This window comes from Ambystoma mexicanum, chromosome 1q (genome assembly GCF_040938575.1).
Source record: "Ambystoma mexicanum isolate Mex_15411 chromosome 1q, UKY_AmexF1_1, whole genome shotgun sequence".
Classification (NCBI taxonomy): domain Eukaryota; kingdom Metazoa; phylum Chordata; class Amphibia; order Caudata; family Ambystomatidae; genus Ambystoma; species Ambystoma mexicanum.
The window spans coordinates 923,112,987-923,134,505 of NC_090922.1; the positions used below are offsets into that span (position 1 = coordinate 923,112,987).

Genomic DNA, 21,519 nt, shown 5'->3' on the forward strand with positions numbered 1-21,519 from the left:
TCCATGAATGGGTATTAACTCCACCACTGACCTACTTGTCACCTGGCGGTAAATCCACCAGTCATGAGGCAGCAACAATAATCAAGTCTGGCGCTATGTCTGTCAGAAGTGGCACCAGGCCAACAATGATGCCCAAAATATAAAATAGCAAAACAATGTCCCTGGTGTCACCTGGTAAGGGTAAAGGCCTGTATTTAGGTGCCACGTGCGGCCTCCCAACATACCATACACCTGTGGGATGCAACCCCGATTCCGTGAGCTGGCCTCTGCTGGGGGCTGTTTCTCACAAACACAGGCTGGTCATGTGCGTCACGCGCGCACACGTCTTGTCTTCGCAGCCATTAGGGCTCAGGAAGTGAGCCTGGATGAAGTCATCACTTCCTCGTGTGCAGATAGAAGGGGAGGCATTCCAGCCTTTCCATTCCTTTGTCTTCGGGGCATTTGGGGAATTTCCTCCAGGAAATCGTGGGTTATGACCTCAAGACTTCCTCGGTGAGCAAGCGCCGCTTTCCCACACTTGGGTTACAAAGGAATGGTAGACTGCATACTGTATAAGGTAACTCGCTGCTGCATGCCAGGGCGGGGACCCGCTAGATTCCAAACAGCAGCCTTTTAGACACCAAAGCAAAATGGCGGACGTTAAAACACTACATTATGCGACGTATTATTGTAGCGCATCTGTTGCGATCTTGCAGAATATGTGTCATTCTGCGCTTGTAATGTATTTGTGTACGTGATTTAGTCGGCCTGGCTTTCTGTGTAAGAGTGTATACTGTTAAACAATACATTAATTCGTAAATGTGTTTCCAAATCTAATAAATAATAGTGAAAAAAATCTATTTTAGTTACATTGCAGAAAAAAGATTCTCTCTCTCTCTCTCTCTCTCTCTCTTCCCCCCCCCCACCCTCCCTCTGCCAGATGCATGTTTGCCAGAGCCACCCTGGCCTTGTTGACAATGTCACCAGAGGAAAAAGACAGATATCTTGGGTCAATGGAGTGCTATGCTCTTTAGCAAAAGAAGCGGTTGAAAAAAGAAAGTTATGTTATTGGTACTAACATTACAAAGTGGCTTTTAAAAAAGGCACAACGTTCAGTTCTAATGATCACTTCATTTTCAACACCTAGCATACCCATGATATGTTTCCTGATACACTGTTATCATTCTGAGATGGACAGCCTGGTACAGTCATATTATCCTCTTTCGAAATACCCCTGTGAGACAAGGAAAGGGGACAAATAGAACCAATGAAGGTTCCTGGTGGTATTGCATGAAATCAAAGAGCATTTGGGGAACATAATCACTGTGGATTTTTATATTTGACGATATGTCCATGATAAAACGGCTGTATGCTTGAATCACTAAGTACATACTACACAGTGGACTTGGTGCACATTTATTTTTTTACAACACTCTAGCATTAAATTGTTTGTAACCGTGACACATAAATACTAATTTGGACAGTCTGAAGATTTAGATCAACATCTGCCACTCCAGTGGCATTCTACGGTTATACCGCATCTTGTTTCTGGGGAACTAGGTCTCCGTGCGATCATAATAATAACTAGTGTTTATATAGTGCTACAAACCCGCAGGTAACTGAGCATGCGATAACAGTTGTTGTAATTATCCCACTGTGTGGTACTCAATGTATCGACCTCAGAAGGACAAACAGGCTTTGTTGGCCCTGCCAGGATTCGAAACTGTGTCAGTAGGCTGCACACGGATGTTAGAACGAGCGCTCAACTCGCTGTGCTATCTGACCAGCTATGTGATCATGCCAGAGTCCCCAGTGCAAAGACATCCTTTGAGAATTAAGTATCTAAGCTCTCCCAACATGTAACACAGAAATAAGCTCGCCCAACACATAAAATAGAAGTGTGCGATATCCACATGTAGAGAGAGTAAAACAAGTTAGTAAGGAAGGTCCATGTGGTACAGAAAGAAAGCAACCACATGCATAAATAAGTTAGCCTGATAAATGGCTCAGCACTGCAAACACACTGGGCCTCATTACGACCCTGGCGGTAGGGGGTTAACGGCGCCCGTAGAGCTGCCGGCGCCGTTAACCCATTACCGCCTCATTACGAGGTCCGCTCGTGGGACCCGCTCAGGACGCCTGGTTTTTACCAGACGTCCTTAGCGGTCCCGCGAGCGGGCCAGCATGCTAACAACAGGCCCAAATAGGAATGGGGATGTACCGGGTCCGGGTCCCTTGAATGGGGAAATACCGGGCCCTCCTAGGTCGGAATGGCCCGGTATTTCCCCATTCAGGGAACCCGGTCCCGATACCCGGAACACCATTCTCGTAAAGAGGCGCACTGTGTCCCAGTAAAGACTACGTGCATTGGTCCTCACTGTTCTTCTCAGCAAATATGAGCAAAGATGTCCTAGGCAGGACTCCCAGACATGCAAGAAAAGTTCTCATGTAATTCAAAGATACGCATTCTGCCATTCGACTGGAGACGAACAGCCTAATCAGTGACTTGCAGTCAGTGTTCAGGTTCCATTTCCAGTCACCTCACTTGCTCTGTGACCACTTTCGATGTAACCACACAGCAGTTCAGAGGTAACCCAGGAACCGCGCCCAAGCAGTGTAAACACCCAACCCACAGCTCACTCCCTGCCCATGCTGCACCGCCAGCAGCAGTCCAAGGCGACCAAGAGACCACAAGGGCATTGTTTTGTTAAAATAAAAAAAACAGTTTATTAAGTTGTAAAAGTCAATAATGCTGTGTGCAAATTATAGAGTAAAAAGTAAGGAACATTTAAATACTATTATGTAAACTAGAAGAACAGATCTCAGTTTAATTGCACTCAAAATACCCCTACAAATGCAGTAACGTGCCTACAAAAACAAAATGTCTAGGTTTCGTCAATGAACTGTGCATTAATGACATACCCACGCCATGTACTGTATCCGCTGCCTGGTCGCCCCACAACTTTAAATATGCTGCATTAAATACGGTATTAACACTGAATCTGCGGCCAATACATTCAAAGAATATAGGCAGTACGTAGGCCTCAGAGTTAGGGAGCGCAACCACGCAGCTGAAATGGCGACCGCCCCGCTGTGGCACAGACCAATCTTTAAGTGCTGAAAGCTGTGCTGTGTTGTGTTAGGTAAGTGCCTTGGAGTGTCCTCACAACTACTGCTATATTGCTTTCTCTTGTCTATGCAACTGTAGTTTTTTTTTTCTTCATTTTTCATACTTTCCACATTATTTAGGCTTCAATTGGGCATTCGTCAAAACAAGGAACATATCTTCTTAGGGAAGATTGTGTTTATCGATCGACTATTGCCTTCTGCTGAAGTGGCCATGATTGCGAGCAACGTGAAACTCTGGGGTGTTGTACTGTACGCAGAGCTGCCAATCACTACCAACTTGAGACGCAGTTTATTAATAAAACACCACATACGTCAGTCACAGTCTGCTGCACACTAAAACTTTGTGCCCAGCTACTGTGCAAGTGCTTTGAAAGCTCTACTCTGGCTCGCACTCTGCATCCATCGCACATATGGACACTGAAGCAAAACAAAATGGACTCTCAGTGGTGCATAGGTTGGTGGGCCGGAACTGAGTTGGCCATGGGGCCGAGGTTGAGGTGAAGCAAGAGAAGGGTGTGATATGGGGAGAGGCACCCATAGTCTGCCTGAGCTATGACTTTTGCCAAGTCTGGCTTTTTAGCCAGCGGCTCTTTGTGCAGTGCTTCTGTCAGGATGGGAAATTGAAAACTGCAAATCCCAGCATGCAAAGCGCTTTTTGATTGAAAGTCAACACTGAATGAGGTGTAACATATGCCATGGGGCTACATGCAATTTGGGGCTTCAGCTGGAAAGCAATGCACGAAAGGCATGCAGTTTGACGTCAATATTTAAAAAGAATGACAGCGTTTTATATATGACACATATTTCAGTTGGAATGCGTCATGTATTAGCACACCACTGTTTTCATAGGCACCTCTGAGCAGAATACTTCACTTGCCAGCCCCTTAGAGCTCATCTTAAGCCCTCCCCCGATTTGGATCTGTGGTCCCCAAAATGTATCTGTCGGCGGCCAACTCTAATGTAAGGAAAAACTCCCTACATACACCAGAAACTATAATCTCTGGAATCGCCAATTATGTGTACACGTGTACAGTGTTCCTGTATGCATGTCTGGTGAACTCCAACACAGACCCATTCAGCTGGACAATCGGAGAAAGCTCTGATCACCACAGCTTGTAATACTACCAACACAGGACAAAAAGTTCGCTTAGTTTCAAAGGTACAGAATACAACCCATCCTTTGGCAAGCACCGTGTCCGGTGGAACAGATACGACCGTCCATGTGGTACACCAACATAGCCTAAGGACTCTGTCCCTCGAGGCTCTAGGTCAGTGCAACTGCTGGTGGTCACTAGGGCAAAATCTTCCACAACGAAAAAAAGGCTGTTCACAGTCCTCCACCTTCCCTTCGGGTAGAGGTCACAGTGCATGCAGGGAAGACCTCATTGGGCCTCCCTCCGTTCGTGGTGCAAGTCTGACAGGTTTCCCAGAAAACAAAATATATTCCAGGACATTCCAATCTTGTCCATGGACGCCATGCTTTCTGTACTCCGAAGCCATTCCAACATGAGTGCTACATGTCCTGATACAGGCTAGAGTAGCATTCTTGAAGCAAGCCAGCGGTTCTCTTCAGAGTTTGCCAACGCGCGAGATGTTTCAAGAGGAGGAGGTCACGTTGCCCGAAGACATTATAGTCTCATGGTTCTCCCCCTCCTCCTTCTGAGGGTGGGCAGAGTTGTCAGACTTAGTCCTGCTGAACTCCACGCCAGTGAGAATGGGTCTCTTGAACATGGGCCCCGAGCACAAGGCAGACCAGTCACAGGAGACCATCTTAATGAAGGCCCTACGCATCTCCTTGTTGGTCAGGGTGTAGATGATAGGGTTGGTGGCAGAGTTGAGCACGGCCACCGCCAGGAAGTACTCCGCTCGGAACAGGACCTCGCAGGTCTTCACCTCGCAACCCACGTCCAACAGGAGCAGGATGAAGAGGGGGGACCAGCAAACGATGAACGCGCTCAGTACAATGATCACCGTTTTCAGTAGGGCGATGGACTTTTCGGAGCTCCGGCTCGACTTGACCGAGTTCTTCCTGAAAGTGAGGCGGCGGCTCCGAGTCCTGACCAAGTGGTAGATGCGGGCGTAGAGGATGACAATGGACATGAGCAGCAGGCTGAAGACGGTGGTGCAGAAGAGCAGGTAATGCTTGTGGTAGAGCGGGAGCACAGTGGAGCAATATTCCAGGGCCCCGATGCAGTTCCACCCCATGATAGGGAGCCCTCCAAGGATCACGGACACCACCCAGCAGCCGCTTATCAGAAGGAAAGACCTGCAGCTGTTGCTCCCGTTGTGGAGCTTCATTTTCAGCATGGTGATGTAGCGCTCTATGGCAATAGCCAGCAGGCTAAAGACGGAGGCCGACAAGGCCATGAACATGCTGCCTTCTCTGACCATCCACTGGGCAGAAGTCAGTTTATACGTGTTGCGCCCGGACAGTAGGATATTAGCAGTGTACACGGCCCCGGCCAGGAGGTCGGAGAGGGCCAGGTTCCCCATGAAGTAGTACATGGGCCTATGGAATTTCTTGGTCCTCCAGATGGTCAGCAGGACCAGCACGTTCTCCATGATGATGAAGCAGCAGACAATGATGAAGAGGACGGACGTGGCCTTCACCCCGCCGTCCGCGCTGGACTTGAGCTTGCCGGTGTAGTTGTAATGCGTGATTATTTCATAGTTGGTGTAGTCCTTGAGGAGGCTGCGCGCCACTCGCATCGGCGTCATGTCCGCGGGAGCCATGGACTCGCTGGTTCTGCACTCAAGCCACCAGGTGGCGCCGTCGAGCCGCTGTCGATCTTCAGTGGAGCCGGCAGAGCCGCGGGGTCGCCGAACACCGTTATATTCTGTTGTGTCCTCTCCCCGCTCTAAAACGAGAAATCATGTGTTAGAGCACATGTGGCAAATGGTTGAATTTACAATGCGCACGGCTCCGCATATTCTCACGCTCTTAAGTGGAGGAGAGGCCTGGCATTTGGAGAAACACCTTTGGAAGCATGCAAGTTTGGGGCGCGGGAAATGCAGAGTACACAGGCCTGCTCAGGCCTTGCTCAGCGGTCTCGACCCGGAAGTGAACAACCGGGAATGGGATAGCATGTGTGCAGGTTTATGTTAGCCCCTTGGCAGTTGCTTCCTTCAGGGCAAGGACGCAGTTTACACCCACCTCAAATAACGCATTTATCCGCAACCAAAAATAGCCACTCAACAAAGGGATTACAGAAAATACTTGCATGGGTGCCCACTGCCCACTGTTTACAGTGCGAATGTGAAATCGTCAGGGATGCTTTTGCTGAAGATCCCTATTGGATGGCGAGCTGGATTTCGAACCGCATACCCCCGTTTTCCAGTAGGAGGGGGTGGGGGGTCTTTCAATAGCCAGACCGGGACAATGAGGGTGCCTGGCAGCACTCGTATTGCCCTGGCAGCAGGGCACTTTTCCTTCAATGTCAATGAGGGTGCCCAACGGGGGAGAGCAGCAAAGCAGCGCTCCTTAGAGCCCGGCACGTTGCTCTGTGTTCACAGAGTTTTACAATGGGAGCCATTAGGTGCTGATGAGAGGGGCGGCGGCCGTTAGCAGCGACTTGCGTCCCTTAACAAATGTGAATGGGGGTGATCAGAGTGAGAAGGGTGCATAAAGCTGCAAGCTTTGGGAAATAATGCCTGTGTCTTTAAAACCCAAGGGGGACTGTTAGGCTCACATCAATCTACATGACTAATTGCTCAACATATTTCCATGGCGATGTGTGTAGTGTAAAGCATGTGCAAATGACGAGGTGGGCGTGTATTTTGTCCCACCGAGCTGTAATAAATGAGTTTCCTGCACCTGTAATGAGCCTGCAGTTTTATTTTGTTGTTAGGTGTATGTACAGCGCCGCGATGCCTTTGGGCTGCTGCGCGCTATATAAATGTGAATAAATAAATAAATGTGTTCAAATGCCACCTGCCACTAATATTACTCAAAAGGTGGATTGGGAGGATGGGGGTTGTTGGAGGCGCGAATGAGACGTATGAAATCGCGCCCACTGTATTGGGGGGGGAGGGGGGATAGCAGGACAGACACCAAAATATGACATGCACCCATCGAAGTATACAGGTGCAGTGCAGAACGCCCGAATCTCTCCCGGGCTGCGTTTACCCATACGCATGCAGTGAGAAGTGATGCATGCTGTGCCAATCCAGTGTGATGCCCATGCCATCAAGTTGCCCCCCATTTGTGAAAGTCCTGCACGGGACCCTTACACAGAAGTGCGCGAGAAAAAAAAATCCCATAAACATGGTTTCCCGTGACCACTGGCACAGAGGGAACCCCCGCCGGGCTTGCTTAACCGGAGGGGGCCATGGTGGGCAAATATGTCGTTCCACGGGACGACCCGGTCCTGAACTAAAACGATCACTGCACACAGCTCAGTGCCACCGTGCATACATCCGCGGCCAATGCGGTGCGAAGTTCCACACCGATACAAGGCAAGTGGCACGAAGTTCCACACACGGCACCGTCAGGATAAATGCAGGGCAGAGAAGACGTTTGGAAATATTAGATTCAACAACGCCCAGAAAAAAAGACGCCTCAAATGCGGTAACGTGATTAAAGGGAGCCGAGAAGAGCTGGCGGGGTGTTCTGGCGGGATCGCAGTAGCTCAGGAGCCGAGAGGGCAACCTGTACACTCTGTAGTTCCGCGAGGGGCCTCGCTCAGAAAGCCCTCTGTTAGCGGGGGGGGGGGGGGGGGTGGACCCTCTGAGTGCAGCACGCGCCGTGGGCCACACTCTGCAGCGCCAGGTCTCCGGGGCATGGGGATACCTGGAGGTGCTCGAGACGTGGGCGAGCAGTGCTCATCTCCCGGGCTTCCCCCTGGCAGCTGGCGAGGGTGTGCATGTGTGCTACGCCCCCCGCCTCCCTCCACTGCACCGCTTGCTGTCCCAGGTGCCCGCAGAAGGGACGGATCCCCGGGGTGTGGGTGCTCGCTGCTCTCAGCGCTGCCACTCTGCCCGACTCGAGGTTGCAGCAGTTGCTTGTGTGCGAGCTCCCCTTCTGGTACGGGCATACAGCTGGCTGTGTAAGGGTGGCATGCCTAGGTGGGCCAGCAATAAAGACAGGCAAAGCACTGCTTTGACGGATGTCACTTTCCCCTAGGCTGCAACCTGTGAGCGTGTGCTCATGTGTGGGGTGCCAGTGTGGGCATGGCGTGGTTCCACCCTTGAGGTCCGCTGCCCGCGATAAGGATGGGCAATGCGTTTCTCGGGGGAACGCCACTTTGCCCCAGGCTGCAGCCTGTGAAGGTGTGCGGGCGTGTGAGCCGCCAATACAGGCAGGCGGTGGGTCGCACCTTGAGGTCTCCTGCTCATAAAAGGGTGGCATAGTCTAGGAGTACCAGCGATAAGGATGGGCCGTGCGTTTCTCTAAGGGGCGCCTCTTTGTCATAGACTGCCGCCAGTGCAGGTATGCCGTGGTTCCCACCTTGAGGTCCCCTGCCCATGAAAGGGTGGCATAGTCTAGGTGTGCCAGGATAAGGATGGGCAACGCGTCTCTCGGAGTAACGCAACTTTGCCCTAGACTGCAGCCTGTGCGTGTGTGCCGCCAGTGAGGGTATGCCGTGCTTCCCACCACGAGGCCCCCTGCCCATGAATGGCTGGCATAGTCTAGGTGTGCCAGGATAAGGATGGGCAATGCGTTTGCCCTATGCTGCAAGCTGTGAGGGTGTGCGTGGCACTGCGGGCGTGTGACCAGCCAGTGCAGGCGTGCCGTGGTTCGCTGTGAGGGTGCGCGTGTGAGCCGCCAGTGTAGGCGCGCCGTGGTTCCCTGTGGGGGTGTGCGTGACACTGCGCGCGTGTGAGCCGCCAGTGCAGGCGTGCCGTGGTTCCCTGTGAGGGTGTGCGTGTGAGCCGCCAGAGCAGGCGCGCCGCGGTTCCCTGTGAGGGTGTGCGTGGCACCGCGTGCGTGTGAGCCGCCAGTGCAGGCGCGCCGTGGTTCCCTGTGAGGGTGTGCGTGGCACTGCGCGCGTGTGAGCCGCCAGTGCGGGCGTGCCGTGGTTCCCTGTGAGGGTGCGCGTGTGAGCCGCCAGTGCGGGCGTGCCGTGGGTGCCGCGGGCCTCACCTTGCAGTCTCAGGTGCCGAGTCGAGGATGCTCTTGGGATGAGTGTCCAGGGCGCTGCGCTCGGCTCCCAGGTCGGTGTGTGTAGGCGCTGAGCCGCGCTGCTGCTGGAGGGGGACTGGCTTGACTTTATAAACACATTTCCTCTCAGTGTGGCCTCCACCCTTCCTATCTCCCTCAGCCGCCGCCGGTTTCCTCCCTGCGCGCAGCTGCCACAGGGCTTTCTGTCAATCCACGAGAGACACCTCGCCCAAAGTTTCGGAATCCCCTCCAGTGGTCTGGGGGCACCGCGAGCGTGTCCCCCGAATGCGCCCCTCTTATTCCTGGGCGAACGGTTGGCAGCAGCAGTGAGAGTGTCCCCCGTGCGGCTCCTGCCCTGGGAACCGAACCAGGCGATGAAGGCCCGCTTAAAAGAAAGCCGGCTGAAAGGAAGCGTTGGCAGGACCCCGAGGCCCGGGGTCGGGGGTGGGCGCTTTCAGCCAGGCTCTGGCACAGTCAGTGAGCCCCGGAGTGGGCTTGCGGAGGAATCCCAGCCCCCCTCTCTCCCCGCTCCTCATTCAGCGCTCGGCAGCAGTGATTCATGTGGGATGGCTGTGAAGAACCCCAGACAAAGGGGCTGAGGGGGGCGGGGGGCGAGGGGGAGGCTTCCTGGGATTCTGGGGTCTACGCGCGGCTCTGACCTCTGGGAAACCGCGGGCGGGTTGAACCCTCTCCAGGGTGCTGGGGAGCCTTCCCTCGGCGCGCGGGGACCTCCACACATACTACCCCCAAGTGGCGTCTACTGTAGTATGTTTGACAAAAGACAGCCATCGTTTCTGGCAATGTTCCATCGTAGTCCTCTTTGTCTCCCATACGAAATGAGGCCTTTTACCTTGTAAATACAGCAGGAAATCTATTCCCCAAACTTGGCCCTCGCGGTGCCCCCCTCAGGTGGTTATAACGACACCTTCTTCACATGTAAGTCACACTGTCTGCCCAGTGTGCCATTGTTTTGGAAACCATAAACACACACACTGCACTGTTAGTGTAGAAAAGAACACTTTCTTGAGAAAGGTCCAATCTCACAAACTCAAACCTGGAGGATCTCCTTACGGTCTGGGGCCTTGAACCTGCCTCCCTCCCCCATCTGTTTTTGTACGGCAATTCCCATACTTGACAATGCTGACGAGCGACCTAGATTGGAGTCGCAATCTGGAGAGCCACAGGTTGCAGATCCCTGGCCAACACCCACCCTAACAAGCAAACAAACCGTCAAGAACACTAATCCTGACCCTGCCCGAAAACAATAAGGCCACCCCAGTAACTGTTGAACCCATATGCAGCAGACTTACAAGGCCGTAGGTTTTATTGATACAGATATGGTTATGGGAACATAAACAATATTCATATATCATAATTACATCATCCTTTTGAGCACCGGATCCAGAGGTCACCCCCTCTGGCCCGTGCTGCCTTTCTTGTCCCGTGAGTTGTTGTGGTCACCGTACAGTAGCCTGAGTTTCTTTCCATTGTTCTTCTCCCCCTTTTCTGTGGTGGGAGAGTTTTTGTGGAAAAGAAAAAGAGCTGAGTGCACAGCGCACTTCCCTATACTGTTTGGGTCCCCGTGCAGGGACAACAAACGGTTTGTGTCTTTTGGAGCTGCAAGTAGCTCATTATATAGGGCCCAGAACAGGCCCTGGGTCTTTGTAGTGTGGGGGGGGGGGCTGTGCACCGACCCCCCAGGCCAGCCTGAAGCTGACTAATTGGGCCCCCTCTGCCCCAGAGGGGTTGGGGGATCCCTTTGTACTTCCCTGCCTGGTATCCTGGGTCTCCTAGATGCAATGCACCCATATATTCTCCTGGAAGCGTGAGGTATTTATATTAGCTGACCCTTCCGCTTTGATGTGCCAGGCCCTGCTGACTGCCTCCCTTATCCGCGGGGCAGAGAGGGGCACTGACCCTGTAGGAGGGCTGCTGCCCCTCTCTTGACCCTGCTGCCATGTATCAACAGTTACCTGGCCTCACCTGGGGCAGCCCGGCGGCCTTGCCCATAACTGTTGAACCCATATGCAGCAGACTTACATATGTAGTTGTGCGGTGCGTGCATCATACCTGACGGCCCTTGCCCTCCCCATGAAATATTACACCACAACAATTTGGTCAAGTGTTGGCAATACAAGACCGTAGGTTTTATTGATACAGATATGGTTATGGGAACATAAACAATATTCATATATCATAATTATATCATCCTTTTGGGAACCGGGTCTAGAGGTCACCCCCTCTGGCCCGTGCCGCCAAACACGGGCAGGTACTCGGCTATCTGTGTTCCCCCAAAAGTTTGTTACTTGCAGCCCCTGTTGGCTAAAGTGGAAGAGATTTCTCTGAAGACATGTTCCATGCCCTGTACTGATAGTTGGGCGCCGTCCTTGTGAAAAAGGTCGGGGTCCCCTAATGTTATGGATTGATGTTTTATAAACCCCAGGCCCTTGGCTAAGCATAATTTCTCAACCCCTCTGTTCAATTTCCTTCTGGAAATGTCCACTGCCTTGTAGCAGATGGCCCCTTGCCATTTTCATCTAGGCAGGATTGATGAGAAATACATTTCTGTGTCCCTCCAAGTGTGAGAAATGCCTGATAATGAGGCACAGATTTCCTCGTATACATTTTTTCTTCCTACAGACACCAGATCGTTGCCCCCTAGGTGTAATATCAGGAATTCCGGCGGGTCCCTGTATGCAACCAGGTCTGCAAGTTTGTCATGGATGTCTGCCCATAGGAGGCCTCTGTAACCCCACCAGGATGCAATGGTGTTTCTAAATGGAGGGCCCTCCTTGGTTTCTTCAGCCCATCGCCCTGTCCTGAACACGAACGAGTGTCCCACTATCCATGCTGATCGCAGCAGGGTCTTTCGTCCATCTGGTGTCTATAAGGGTTGCGGGGAAGAGAGAAAAAAGGGGGGAGGTGAAAGGAACTATATTAGTTCTGGTCTGATGTATCTTTTGTAACAATCTGGCTTCCACCCCCCTATGCTCTTAAGTTGCTGGGTGTTCAACCCTCCCTGCCATGCAGCGGTTGAGGCCCCAATCCTAAAAGAGTGGGCGCCGAAGACCTTTGGATCCCATCCCGCTTTGCTGATCGCTTTTGTCAGCACCCCCATAAATTGATAGCCGCTTAGTGCTGAGGAGTCTCTATGAATTAAAAATCTTCCGCCAACTTTGGACCTTTGTGCATAATAGAGATTAGGGATGCATACCGGACAATTTGGCGCATCGTCAATATAACACATGTTAATTGTTCTTTTGGCCCCAGTTTTTGACTGCTGTATCTCTATGTTGACGCTGTCCTGTCTAACCCTGGTCTCCATGATGCCCAAGCCATTGTTGGCCGTGGTGCTGGATGCGATGAGCTCTCCTATTTGAAATGCCCCAAAGTATGCCAGAAAAAATGCTGTTTTAAATAATAAAATCTTGTACGGATGAAAACATATGTTTTCTAGTAGGTTGGATATTATTACCAGCTTGTCAAAATTTAAAGGGCGGTGGGTGTCTACCTGGGGTCCCTCCATTTTGCCCCAGCCTTTCATTGCATATGAGATTAAAGCGCTCTGAGTCGGATCTGAGTCACCCCGTAGCTTTGAGAAATAAGATATCGCTACCAGGTGTCTTTTTGCCCAATCTTTTTTAAACCCCTGATCGTGTGCCCACTTCAAAAAGATTTCTATATCTTTTATAGTTATTCATTCTACATGATTCAGACCTGGTGCTCTAAAAACTGTTTTCAAGCACTTACTGTACTGGGCTGTGGTGGTGCTTGCCAGCGCTTTCTCTGCCATCTCTGCTAGGAACCCAGTGGCAGGGTTCTGGTTTCCTGTTGGCAGCAAACTGCTGACACCTGTTTTTGAGGTGCCTGGTCTTTGTTGTGCATCCCGGCCTTGGCCCTCTGGCGATGGCGTTGATGCGATCCCTTTCAGTTTCCCATTATCGACCAACCGTCCACCGGTATTACCGTCATCCGTTCCTGGGCATGTGGTGCTAGCTCCCGGAATCTTGTCCACTGAAAGCGAGATAAGGCGTCTGCAATGTTATTATCTGCTCCAGTGATATGCTTGGCTTTGACAACAATGTTTTCTTGCAGAGTGACTGCTGTAATGGCTCGTAGGACTTTAAGCACTAGCTGGCATTTTGTGGTTCTTCTGTTCATGATGCCTACTACCGCCATGTTGTACACCAAACCAAAAGTTTCATGTTAGCCAGCCGCTTGCCCCAGATGCGTATGGTTAGCTAGATGGGAAATATTTCCAGCAGGGTGATGTTCTTTGTCCACCCTGCCGTTTGCCATGACTTGGGCCACTCCCCAGCCACCCACTCCGTGTCTAATATAGCCCCAAAACCCTTAGTCAAGCTGCATCTGTGAAGAGGACCCTTTTTGCCCATGTGTTCAATGGCGCGTGCCAAAGTGTGGTCCCGTTGAAGGTTTTTAGGAAATTCATCCATACTTTTAGGTTCTCTTTCACCTCTTTGCCCAGCCGGGTATGTAGGTGGGGTTTGGTGCATGTCTTGGTCTTAAATTCCAGGCTTCTGGCAAATACCCTCCCTTGTGGGATGATTATGGCTGCAAAGTTGAGACTGCCTGCCAGTGATTGAATTTCTCTTACTGTGCCTATGTTCTTGGTGCTTAATTCTTGGATTTTCCTCAGGAGTTCTGCTACCTTGGTTTGTCGGATTCTGCATACCCCCCACTGCAGAGTCTATCTCTATACCCAGAAAGATAATGCTTGTGGATGGCTTGGTTGTCTTCTCTGGTGCCAAAGGGATGCCCCATTGGGCGGCCATCCTTTCCAACTCTGCCAGGGCCCTCTTGCATTCTCCTGAGTCCGCTGGTCCTATTACCATGAAGTGGTCGAGGTAATGGACTACCTTGGCCCCTGGTAGTTGTTTCTTAAATGCCCACTGAAAAAATGAGGTGAACTGCTCAAATAGGGCGCAAGACACTGCACACCCCATGGGGAGGCATCTGTCGACATTATTTTCGAAGGTAAACCCTAGCTATTGCTGTGAAACTGGGTGAACTGGTAGGAGTCTGAAAGCAGATTCAATGTCAAGTTTGGCCATAAGGGCATTCCTACCACAGTCCTGTATAAGTATCACTGCTTCTTGGAAATGCGTGTAGGAAACTGCAGATTCAGTGTGGGGGATGCCGTCGTTCATTGATTGGCCGTTAGGATAGGACAGGTGGTGAATTAACCTCATTCTACCAGGTTCTTTTTTGGGAACCAGGCCTAGGGGCGACACTAGGTATTCTGAAAAAGACATGGCATCCCATGGCGCTGCAATCCTGCCAAGGCGTAACTCTTTCTCTATTTTGTTTTTCACCATTTCTGGGTTGTCCCTGGCAGACTTTAGGTTTCTTGGGATATTACAGGACCCTGTTCCCATAAAAGCAATGACAAAACCCAATTTGAAACCCTGCTGGATAGCCATGCTGGTTTCCCTATCCGGATAGCTCATTAATGCATTGCTGAAATTGTTAGGGTTGATGGGGGTTCTGCCTGGTTCTGACACTGGATGTGCTATGTTATCACCAATCAGCTGTATGTTTGGCTGGTAGTCTGTTGTTGGCTGGACCGGGTTGTTGCTAATCTTTTGTATTTTTGGATGGGAGCTGCGTGCAATTGACAGCTGGGTGATCGCTGTTGCAGTTGGTGCAGGTGTGCTTATACCAACAATCCTTCCCCCAAGTGCATAGGTTTTTGCTAAAGTTTCTGCATGGAATATTGTCTTTGGAAGCGTGCTGGCTTTTGTTCTGTCTGTGGGCATTTGACTTCGCCGCCCATGGCTGGTTTCTCCGAAAGGGCTGTTCCCCTTTCTTATTTCATTGTCAGCACTTCTGTGCCCTTGTGAATTTCTATTGGTTTTGGAAGTAGCTTGGGCAGCCTCCTCTTCCGATGGAGGCTCGGCATTTAATATGTGTAAATCATTCTGCACCTCATCACATTCTATGGCTGGCCTCTCTGACATACTCCGTCTGAATCTAATATCATATGCCAACCAGCTTTTACCCTTTTGTGCAATTTTAACTTCTCTGACCTTGTCCATGTAAGCCCATAGTTTGGCACCATCACCGGGAAATATTTTGAGGTATATGGTGGCTAAAATGGCAAAGGATTTCAACCAATTGTCCCAGTTTTGTTCTACCTGGGCATTTAAGGCTATCGCCTTTTCCTCTATTTTTTTAGGATCCCTAAAAGCATCCCTCCCCTTGCGTTGGGCTTCTATAAGTGAAAAGATTTCGATAAACTCTTTTACACATATAGCCTCTTTGATCGTAATGTCAATGTTCCATGCTAGACATCTTTTGTATCTATTGAGAATTTCTGTATGAAAAGATTTAAACTTAAGGTCCAGTTGGGCGGTGCTGATCATCAGAATATCAGATGCGCTGTTTCTAGCTGCCCTGGTATGCTTGTATTGGGGGCTGTCCATGCTTTTAGTGCACCTGCCAGGTCTGGTGCTGCTGTTGCCACCATGGGTGCATTTGTACCTATGGCTGCTAGCATCGGTGGGGCTGTTGTTGTATGGGTCAGAGCTGTTATTGGATTTGCGGGGGCTACAGCTGTTGGCAATAATGTGGGGGGGATCTGCAACTATTATGGGTTCCACCGGTACGTTGGGGGTTGGTGGCCCATTTGTGTCTTTGGAGAGTTGTTGTTCCCCCCTAATTTCGAGTAACATTTGTTGCATCACACTCAGGTTTCCGTATAGTTTTGACATTACCCCTTTATTACCTTTTCCTGAGCCCTCTGCGGATTTCCTTCTCTCTGGCGGCATGGGATTCTCTTCGCGGCCGGGCGGCATGGGCACCCCTTCCTTCGGCAGGCCATATAGATTCTCTCTGACCCAGACCCAACCATAGTGTTCTGCTGCCTCTAGTGCCGCCAGTAGGTGAGGCGATTTGGGTTTCAGTGGCGGGATTAAAGGTTCCTGCAGTTTCTGTTTGGGAGCCATTTGGTTTCCTGTTTTGCAAAAGAGACAATAGTTTTTCAAAGTATTTGTACTTTGTGTGACTTTATGAAGCACACATTCTTGTTCCCCGTTTTGGGTAACTGCCTAAAACTGTACCCGTATACTGTCCAGGGTTGGCTTGTCAGCATGAGAGGAGGATGTGCTATTCCCAGCACTGTTTTTCGTTGATGTTTCTTTTCCCAGTTTTAACGGCCAGTTCCCCTAAAAATGCTTGGAAAGTTTGTTAGCTGTAAATGCCCCCACTTATGCCCTGCTTTCCTCCAAAAATTATTCTTGAAACATCGTGACCTATTCAAAAATGCCCCCCCCCCAGCTGCCACTGTGGCTGAATGCAGATGAGGGAATTGTACATGCTAGTTAGGGCAATTATATAGCGCTAACAGACTTCAGCGCTGCTTATTATTACCCACAATGTGTGTGCTCATTTATGATCTCGGAAGGCTAAAAAGCTAAGTTTGTCCCTGGCGTGTTCCAAAACTGCATCAGTAGGCTCTGCACAGATGTCAAAGCGGGCGACTCTAGTTGCTGTGCTATCTATGCAGCCTTAAAAACAGAGGGCTTTATGCAGTGCTTACCACCTTCGGTGCTCTTACGCGGTGTGCTGCAACATTATTACCAACCCGCGCAGCAACCGCGCTTCAAACTCACTAAACTGTTATGGCATGCAACTTAACTTGCAATGATTTCTTAAAGCACGCTCACAGTGTGGGAGCTGGAAAATAGGCTGAAACCCCTGCAACCTTAAGGTACGAGTCAGAACACTGCTTGACTGTGCTAACGGGCCTGGCTCATGCAGTTCAGCACCCCCCTGCCCTGCACTATACTTCCATCGCTATGGTGCCTATAGTTAAAAGGCTTGTATCTTGCCGCCAAAACATTAGCCCCGCTTCGTGACTAATTCGTTTTCCAACGACGCGTCAATTTCAGCTTGTGCAGAGCCTGCTTCCGCTCGCGAAGCCCTAAAACTCTAGCCCTGCTTCGTGCCTTGTTTATTTAAACGACGCGTCCGTTTTCGCTTGCCGAGCCTTGGGCTGTGCATGCCCGGCACCGCGGCTGAAACTTACTTGAAAGAATGTAGCAAGTCGCCGCGGCACCAGGTTTCTTCCGCGGAGCACTTCACTCCCCAGGTGCTTGGTGTGTATTCCACACCTTCCCAGGCCAGCACAAATGTTCGTCTTCCCTCGAGGGCACCGCCGGATTTCCTCAGGCAAAGCGGAGGGGAAGTTATAGCCCGTTTCCTTCTGCCCAAAGCAATGCGAGATTTCTCAGAACAGGCCAATGTTCCGTTGCGATAGAGTTTTAGCTGTGACGCCACGTACACGGCAAACACCGCTCGCAGAATACCAATGCTGCTGAGTGCACAGCAAACGATGGCAGTGACAATAGTAAGAAAGACCACAAAAGAAATAAAGAAAAAGAGCAGGAAGACGCTGAGTACACAGCAAACTTCCTTATACTGTTTGGGTCCCCGTGCAGGGATGACAAGCGACAACCTGGTAACTCAGGGGAAGTGCGACGCATCCCCCCAGCCCTTCGCACAGACACATGGTGCCAGGCAGGATGTGCAAAACAAAGGGACCATGCATAATAAGAGAAAGTGACAAGCACCAAAGGCAGGAGGGCAGGAGGCAGGAACCCCCCAGGTAGGAAACAAAACCAGGCGTTGAAGGTCCGCTTAAAAGAAAACCCGCTGAAAGGAAGCGTTGGCAGGACCCCGATGCTATCAGCGCTAGCCAGCTGGGGGCTTGTCAGAGCCCCCACACAAGCAGACCTAGCTTAAGGCTAGTAATCCTCAATATAGGGAGCTGCACAAGCAGCCGAGAAGTACAGTCCTGTTTGGGACTCCGCACGGAGCACCAAACAAGTAGTCTGCGTACACAAGATACATTTTTCTTTGAAACATTGGCCTGTTTCCCATTGCCGTGAGCTTTGCCGTGCTCCGGTGAAATTCGTCCCGTGAGAAGAGACGTTAAAGGCATAGTATTCTGCCCGGCTAAAATACCATGAGCTTCACCTTGCTCCGGTACTAAGTGCAGGAATATTTTGGAAGGAGAAAAGCGGAAAAATTGGTAAAGTACGCCACCATGAGCTTTCCTTAGGCTCCATGGCAATTCCAGCAGCAGAAAAAAATCATTTTCAGAGAAACTTTCTGCCCGGCTATAACACTGCAAGTTTCATCTTACTCCAGTGCAATTGGCGGGTAATTTGAAGAGAGGCAAACATCAGAGAAAGCAGCAGAAACCGAGTAAGCGAAAAACGACTCACCGAAGAGGTACGGCGAAGCGATGGGAGAACCAAGAGTGCAGCCGCATTCAGGTCGAGCAGCAACACGTGAAAAGACTCACCGATCGGTCCAGTGCAGCCAGAGACACCCGGGAACCACGGACAGCAATCTGAATGCAGAGGACATTCAATAAGCAGACAGAGTGTAGCAGAGGAAGAACGTGGCGAAAAAAGAGGGACCCGTCGAGGGGAGGGCACAAAAAGGACACGGGTAGGTCCCACCTCCTCCCACACCCAGAATGTGATAGCGTGGCTCGGAACCACGGTCCTAGTGATAGAAGTAGGTGCAGCAGCAACTACCAGCAAAGGTACAGGGAGTGCACAATCAATCCCACAAGACCAGAGCAAAATGGTCACAAACACACACCTATTGGAAAAACTAAAGACTGCAAAACAATATTTTGAATCGGTTCAAGAGATCCTTGGCATGGAACATTGAACAGGTGGTCAAAGAAATATTTGGGTAAAGGGATATATGGAAATATTTTCATTACTTGAAGCACAGAGAAAGGGTTACGATGCTTTTAGAGACCCCAAAAAGATATAGGAGAAAAGCATAGCAAGAAAAGCGCAGGTGGAGCACAACTGGGATAACTGGCTAAAAGCATTTGCCATATTGGCCACAGTAATCTTAGGGAAAAAAAACAAATGAAGGGGTAAAATTATTTGCATATATTGATTAAATCAGAGAGGTCAAAGAGGAGTTCGGGGGGTGCATGGCTTACATATGGCAAGAGATTTAGGAGAGCCATGTCTGAACGGCCAGAAATAGACTGGGACAAGGTCCAAAAATATCTATATGCACTAAATAGGAAAACACCTGGGGTTGGGGACAAGAGCCCAGCACAGGGTAAAACAGCACAGATAAATAGCAATAAAAACAGCGAGCAGGTGAATCACAATAAGGGCGAACAACCCTATTCGGAAGAAACAGCCATCGGGGGCTAGGGCCAATACCCGCAGTCAAAGCAACAGCAAGCCACAGAACACCAACAAGTATAACGTTACCTGTTGGAAATTTGAAAAGTGGTACTGTGCTTGGGGCAAGGAGTGCAGGTACAAGCATTCATGTACAAAATGCGGGGAGACCATGCCAGCAGTGGGTGCACCCAACTACCTAACAGAGGGCCCAAGAAAGAGGAACAATGAGGGGGTAATTCATAGAATTTAGCGCACAAGTGGCGCACGTGGCTGGCGCACAGTGTGCGCGTGCGATTGTCTGCGCCAGCCGCGTGCGCTAAAATCCATTTCCGCTCACAACGTATTCATGGATTTTAGCTGCCAAAACCAGCCGTGGCGCACAGTGGCGCAGCGACCCTGCAGCAGCGCCAGTTACGCCCCCAAGAACGCCCTTCGCGCAGGAAAAAGCCATCAAAATCCCCAATCCAGCGCAAAGGGCTGCGCTAACCCTGTACCAGTATACATGGCCGCCACACAGCACACGGCAAGCAGGGAACGTGTATTACTGGGGTGCGCAGGAAGTTTCATACGCGATTGGCCCTGTGCGAGTGGGGTACGTGTATTACTGGGGTTCGTGGGAAGTTTCACACGCGATTGGCCCTGTGCGAGTGAGGTACGTGTATTACTGGGGTTCGCGGAAAGTTTCACACGCGAAAGGACCTGTGCGAGTGGGGTACGTGTATTACTGGGGTTCGCGCGAAGTTTCACACGCGAAAGGGCCTGTGCGAGCGAGGTATGTGTATTACTGGGGTTCGCAGGAAGTTTCACACGCGATTCTGTTGTCAGAGCGGGGTACTGTATCCAGTGTGGTGCGCGGGGAGTCCTACACGTGAATTGGCAGTGTGGGCCCTCCAAGGTGTCCCCTCTACCCCCTCCACAGCCCCTGCAGGCAGCCCACACTACAGGGGACTACCCTGCACCCCTGGTCATGTCCCGCAGGCAGCCCAACCACCATGGGCATGCCCCCCAGCCAAACCACATGTCACCTTGCAATATGATCATCAACTCATCTCCCCCTGCACCCCCACCGCCCCAGCAGTGAGGGGCACCTGCCAGCAGGCCCCCACACATGTCCCTCTGCACCCCCACCCCCCAGCAGTGAGGGGCACCTGCCAGCAGGCCCCCACTCATGTCCCACAAATGTCCCCCTGCACCCCAGCCCCCCAGCAGTGAGGGGCACCTGCCAGCAGGCCCCCACTCATGTCCCACTCATGTCCCCTCACCCACTCACCCATGCAGCAGTGACATGCCCATCTCATGACACAAACCAAAAGTCAACTATGTGCATCAACACATGTCCGTCACACACACACACACACACACAGGTTGCCATTGATTGAGTAAACCCACATGTCAACATGCATGAACCCAATGAGTGAATCACACACATTGAAGTAAAAGATCAAAATGTATTAACATGAAAACCAATTGAAAGTACTTAAAGCATAAAATAATGGCAAACATGAAATGAAATGCATTTCCTAATAAAAAAAATAAAATTCCCCAAAAAAATCCAAGTAATCCAAAAGAACAATGGCCAAAACTCTCTGTCCACCAAACCAAATCCAAATGAAACGCAAAAAGGTGAATCCATGCTCCATGGTGAAATGAAACTAAAATGTCCAAATAAATCCAACGTCCAACTATGTACAATACAATTTTCAAGGGTCCATGAGCCCAACGAAACAAATGAAACCTATCTAATAACCTACCTAACAAAAAAACTATTTACAAAAGTGTGGGGCATAGTCCAAAAGCCCCAAAATAAAAAAAAAGGAAACCTAACACTATAAAATATTTACAATGGCGACGGGCAAGTCCTGCGGCTCACTCATTGATGTTTTCAGCCAGGGCATCATCGAACTCCATGTCTATTTGCTGGAGGCGGGCCTCTGTCCTGGCCCCGAGGTCTCGAGGGAGGCACTCATGGCCTGTTCCGAATCCCTGTGAGTCGCCTCGAGGCACTCTGCCCGCCTCAACGCCCGACGCATGGAGAACTCTGCCCTGACCATGGTCAGCCGCGCCTCTTCCGCCCGCCGCCGCTCCGCACCTATACGCTGGCCCAACCGCAGCCACACGGAAGAC

General features: G+C 50.8%; 1 protein-coding gene across 1 annotated transcript; it reads right to left on the reverse strand.

The window, feature by feature from the left end:
* Positions 1-2,690: 2,690 nt before the first annotated feature.
* Positions 2,691-9,629, reverse strand: S1PR1 (sphingosine-1-phosphate receptor 1). Its single transcript, XM_069641560.1, has 2 exons — positions 9,191-9,629; positions 2,691-5,966 (listed from the first exon to the last, which is right to left on the reverse strand). Exon 2 carries the CDS (start codon positions 5,839-5,841, stop codon positions 4,705-4,707), a length of 1,137 nt encoding a protein of 378 aa, XP_069497661.1. The 5' UTR covers positions 5,842-5,966; positions 9,191-9,629; the 3' UTR covers positions 2,691-4,704.
* Positions 9,630-21,519: the final 11,890 nt, after the last annotated feature.